This window comes from Alligator mississippiensis, chromosome 2 (genome assembly GCF_030867095.1).
Source record: "Alligator mississippiensis isolate rAllMis1 chromosome 2, rAllMis1, whole genome shotgun sequence".
Taxonomy (NCBI): Eukaryota; Metazoa; Chordata; order Crocodylia; family Alligatoridae; genus Alligator; species Alligator mississippiensis.
Genome location: NC_081825.1, coordinates 292281671 through 292286691, shown reverse-complemented (window position 1 = coordinate 292286691; position 5021 = coordinate 292281671). Strand labels below are relative to the sequence as shown.

Here is a 5021-nt window from a genome sequence, read left to right as displayed (position 1 = left end):
CTAGATACTTTCTGAGATTTCAACTGCTTTACCAGCTCCCGTCTTTGAGAAGTTTGAATTCCCAGTTGGCTCTGAAGAGCACTTCTTATCCACCTCCCAATTCTCTGGCTGCCACCTACAGCACAACCAGTCTAGCAGAAGACAATCAGCCTGTATGGCATACAACCAAAAATTCACCCTTACGGGACCAGTTGCAGGTGTTCACTGGCAACAGCTTGCTGCAGCTTAACTGAACGAGTAGTTAGCAGGCCCAATGCATAAATAAGGATGGAAGCATGTCTTAAATTGCTTTGATGCTACAATGTTAGGTTTATTAAGGACCCAGAAATTAATTTGTAGGTCACCCATGATGTATGATGCCATTTAGAGCAATAACAAGACCAGGAGGATGAGAGATGCAACTTGAAACCAAATACAGGATTATTTAAAGGCAGTTAAAGTCAGCATTGCAGAAAACCGCTACTGCTCTTGTTCCACACAGCCGTCCATCTAGCCAAGAACTCTGTAAGGCAGAATCATATAAATCACCCAACCACAGCGCAGCTTTTACAAGTCAACATACAAAATTGCAGCGTTTAATAAATTATAGCTTAAATTAAAAGACGTATTTCAAAGAGAGCAGGAAACTTCAAGTAAGCTTGCTTTGTAGTGTCAAACATGAATCCTGGAAACAGAAGGGAATGTAATTAGGAGACTCAGCCTCTTGGTTTGTCTAATATCAGGCCCTAACCAGGTAGGGAAAGGAAAATGTTGGACATTAATCTGTTCAAAAAGCATACCCCAGTGTCTGCCCTGAAAACTCACTTTGCCTTATGTGCTCTTGCTAACAGATCATGTCAGGAAAACTTCTTGTACTTATTAGAAAAATACAAACCAACCAGGTTTCTTCAGGGGAAACAATTGAGGGAGAGGATACTAAACCAACCACTCCCACCCAGAGCCTGGGTACAAAAGGCACTTAGGCAGCTCATCTGAGACCATGGATGTGCTGTTACAGTAGCTATGACCTGCAATCCCCTCCTCAGCTCCTGAAGTGGGTCTGAGCAGTTGTGGATCACTCTTAGAAACATTTCTGTGGTCTTTGTTATTAAAGGAAACTGCTCTAGCATTCCCTAATAGGCGGTCTGCTGAGGTAAGGAGGAGCACCGCTCTAAACCCTCCACAGTGGGCATCTTAGCCATGCTCCTCTGGTCCACGGCATGGACACCCGACATGGAGCAGGTCTCTCTGAGGAGCAAAGCTGCATTGGGGACTGTGGAGTGAACCAGCATAGGCCTTCCTTGACCTTGCTTCCATGTGAAAGAAAACCAAGACCATTACACCATCCTCTAGTGCTCTTTTCAGTTGGGAGAAATCGTTAAGAGAGACTCACCAGCCATACAAAGCTCTTTGATTTCCATTAAATCAACTGATTTCCTCACCCTGTATGGGAAGAAATGTGATTTTCTCTTTCAGGCTTTCAGTGATTTTTCTTCAAAGACTGAGGTTTCCTTATGAGTGGTGTGATATTTATGCCCCAATTAAGCAAAGCTCTTAAACACATGCTTAAAGTATAAGTTTGTGCTTAAGTGCTTTGCTGCGACAGGGGTTGTTACAGCTTTGTATTAATGAATTTATACACCTGATGAACCAGAGCTAAACCCTGGTCTCACTAATGACACCAGTTTTTAAGTATTTTGGTGGCATTGTTCCCAATTGAAACCCTCGTCAGTGGGAAAGGAAACTGGTCTATAAGGGCACCAAGGGAATTCTACTGAGTACATTTACATTCCCAAGCTCAAGAATAGAAGAAATAAAAACCATAATGAACAAAGCTGTTGTTACCTTAACACTGTTGTTCTCCACTTGTACGTGTTTTGGACTGCTTATTAAATGTGTGCTTTGTGCATGAGGTGAGTTCACATACTGTGAAACGCCTCTGGGTAAAGGAAACTGCATCATAACTTTCCACATGACATATTGTCGTAAGGCTCCTTATTACAATACTACATTAATAGTTCTCTAAACTGGCTGCGAAAAGAAGAGAAGAGTATGCCTTTACTGTGCTGAAGAGTTAGTGATTAGAAGCAGTTAGACTCAGTGGTCACATTCTGTGCTGATTTACACCTCCTGCAATGTTGGGGTGAAAGTGGGTGTAACATCAGGGCAGAATCTGGCCCGCAATAGCCAAGGCAGCTGTGCACCTGGGGAAGGAGGGCTCAAAAAGTCTCGCATTCGGTCGTCGCAGTAGAGCAGACACCACAGTCGCACCGTATGGCCTTAGGGAACGTGTAGAAGGGGTCCACACCAGGAGCACAACTTGGCAGCTTCACTGTCACCAGCTTTGTCTCATTGTAAGTGCAGACTCGATGGTGAGATTCGATGTAAGGGGGATCCAGAATAGGCTTCTGTTAGCAGGAGGGAAAATGCTGACATTAGACATAGGCCAGGTAAAGGGGAGACAGGTAAGCAAGAAGTCTATGAAGATCCTAAAGCCCCCTCCTCCCACCAAGCCCTGGTTACTTCAACAAGATTGATCACGAGCCTACACACAATGGGTAGACAGGAGCAGACGCATAGAGCGTATCGAGGAACATTTCTTAGTCCTACATGAGGTCCAGACCTGCTACAGCTTCTAGTTCCTTTTCCTTTAGGTTCACTTTGCTGAGATTTCTTTGGACTCGGGCTGCTTGAAAAAAATCTGTTTTTCTTAACTCTGGAGTTTCAACTAACCAAAATATTGCCTGCAAAGTCTCTGCTTTCTGCTGAGATTTCACTTTTAAAAAAAGCCACACACAAGAACCGAATTCTTTTTTCATCTGGAAATGCTACCACAAATATCGGGGGAGAGGGGTGGAATGCAAGTGCCACAGGTGCCCATTCCTCCCTCTAGACCAGCTTCCCCAACCAAATAACATGTCCCATGAAATACGTCTGTGGCTCAGGAAGAGGAGGGACTGGGAGATAGAGCCCAGCCCATTGGGAGAGAATGGGAATGCGAGGGTCTCCAGTTGTGTTTGCACAACACCAGTCAGTGTTGCGAGAGGGCTTGTTTTTGTGGTGGCACTTCCTAGCCCAGCCCCATGCAGTGTAGACATCACCTCAAAGGATCCCTTGGTTAAGGTGGAGGAATCCCCACCTCCTCTCCTGCACCAGCAAAGGGGAAGCAAGCAGCAGCCCATCTTCCCTCCCCCCGGCAATGAAAGAAGGTGTAGGAAAGTCAAGGCTAAACCTCAGAAATAGCTTGCTCCTCCTTGCCTTGGTTACTGGAAGGAAGAGGTCCTTGGCTTTGCTTGGGCAAAAGGAATCCCTTGAATCAATGTGATTTTCCCTGAGAAGGACATCAGGGCCTGGCCCACTGAATATTTCCATTAAAGAAAGCTAAAATTAGTCATGAGCTTCATCTCCCTCATCTGTATAGACCTGTTTTTCCTCGGTCCCCCTCTCTCCACCCCACTACAACATAACCTCCTCATTTTCATACAAGGGTGCGATTGAAATGAGGGCAAATTAGAAACACACATTGTCACTGGGATTTGGGGTTTTTTGAAACAAAACCTATTACCCATAAACCGTGGGCTCCATTTTAATCTCAGAGGAATTTTCTTCCAGTAAAGTAATAAAGGACACTTTCCCCTAAGCATTTAAGTTGCAAGAAGCTTTCAAATTGCATAACGAGGGTATTACGTAAGCACATTATTAACATTACTGCATGATGTGTGCACGTCTCATAGACAGTGGTTAAAATTAATGGCTCAAGGCAAACTTTTCAGCTCCTGGCACTTATATTAAGACTACCATGCACCACAGCAGTGTCTTTGCCTTCATACTTGTATACTCAGCACGTTCGTGTTCTTGTCATTATTTGTTTGCATCATAGCAGCACTGAGATGCCCCACTCTACTAGATGCTACACAAAGGCATTGTAAGGGAAGCCCCCGTTCCAAAGATCTTAACCTCAAAGCATGATTTGCCTAGGGGAAGAAAGGTTTTTCACATGAGAGAGAGAGGCTGAGACGTGCCCAGGACACACAGAAAATCTGTGGCATAGCTGGGAATCAAATACAGAACTTCTGAGTCCTAAGCCTAGGGTCTCCACAAGTCCAGCCCCCCTGATGCCAGGGGAATAATGACACCTGCCCACTGCACCTCTTACCAATTTCTATTTGGAAAACAATACATCAAGTGTCAAGCTGTTTAGTGCCAGCTCCTTGGGCCACACACATCCCTTACACACTCCTCTGGTATACTCACCTCCCAAGTCTCACAGCGTCCCCAGCAGGCATCCGTGGTGATACGCAGCCCCCTACAACCGGGCTTCCTAGCCAGGAAGGTGAACTCACGCACAGCGCAGCCAATGAATGTGCGCAGGTTAATGTTGGAGGTCTTCAGTGCGCTGACACAGCCAGCCAGGATCAGGAGGGGCACAGAGCCCAGGACCACATGATGGAGCTTCATGCTGTGCACTGAGATGGAAAGAAGGCCAACAGAGGTGAGAGGAGTGGACCTGCTCTTCCCAAACTGGGGAGCTGATATACTTGGCACAGTGTACGTGTCTGGCATGCTGGGACTGGGGACAAGATGGTACTGTTCCCTTTGGCCACGTGTCTCGGCAGCAAGGAGAAGATGAGACATCCTATCCCTCCCGCCTCACAATCCAGGTGGTGCTGACTAGGTTCACATAGCAATAGGTTTGTAACAGCAGCCTTAACTTTAGTTGTGGGCTTTGCCAAGCCACAAAAAACACAGCTTTCTCCAGTCCCCAAGCAGAGCAAAAACAGTGGCTGCCCAACAGAATTTGAGCTCCAGCTTCAGCCAGAACTAGGGGAGAGCTGGAGGCACAGGGATGGAGACAGCAGCCAAACAGCCCTGCTCACCAAACACCCCAGCCAGAAGAGAAGAACAGCAGAGGCCAAGGGATGCTGCACATTTCTCAGAAATCTAGAATCGTCTTGAAGCTGCCACGAGTTGATGGATCCTACCAATCTGGTAGCACACACATGTAGGGGCCAGCCACAATATGGCCTATTTAGGTATGAATC

The 5021-nt window shown here is 46.2% G+C and overlaps 1 protein-coding gene across 1 annotated transcript; it reads right to left on the bottom strand.

The window, feature by feature from the left end:
• Positions 1-285: 285 nt before the first annotated feature.
• GPHB5 (glycoprotein hormone subunit beta 5) lies at positions 286-4643 on the bottom strand. The gene is made up of 2 exons (XM_006264243.3): positions 4234-4643; positions 286-2387 (listed from the first exon to the last, which is right to left on the bottom strand). The coding sequence occupies exons 1-2, from the start codon at positions 4612-4614 to the stop codon at positions 2199-2201; spliced, it is 570 nt and encodes a 189-aa protein (XP_006264305.2). The 5' UTR covers positions 4615-4643; the 3' UTR covers positions 286-2198.
• Positions 4644-5021: the final 378 nt, after the last annotated feature.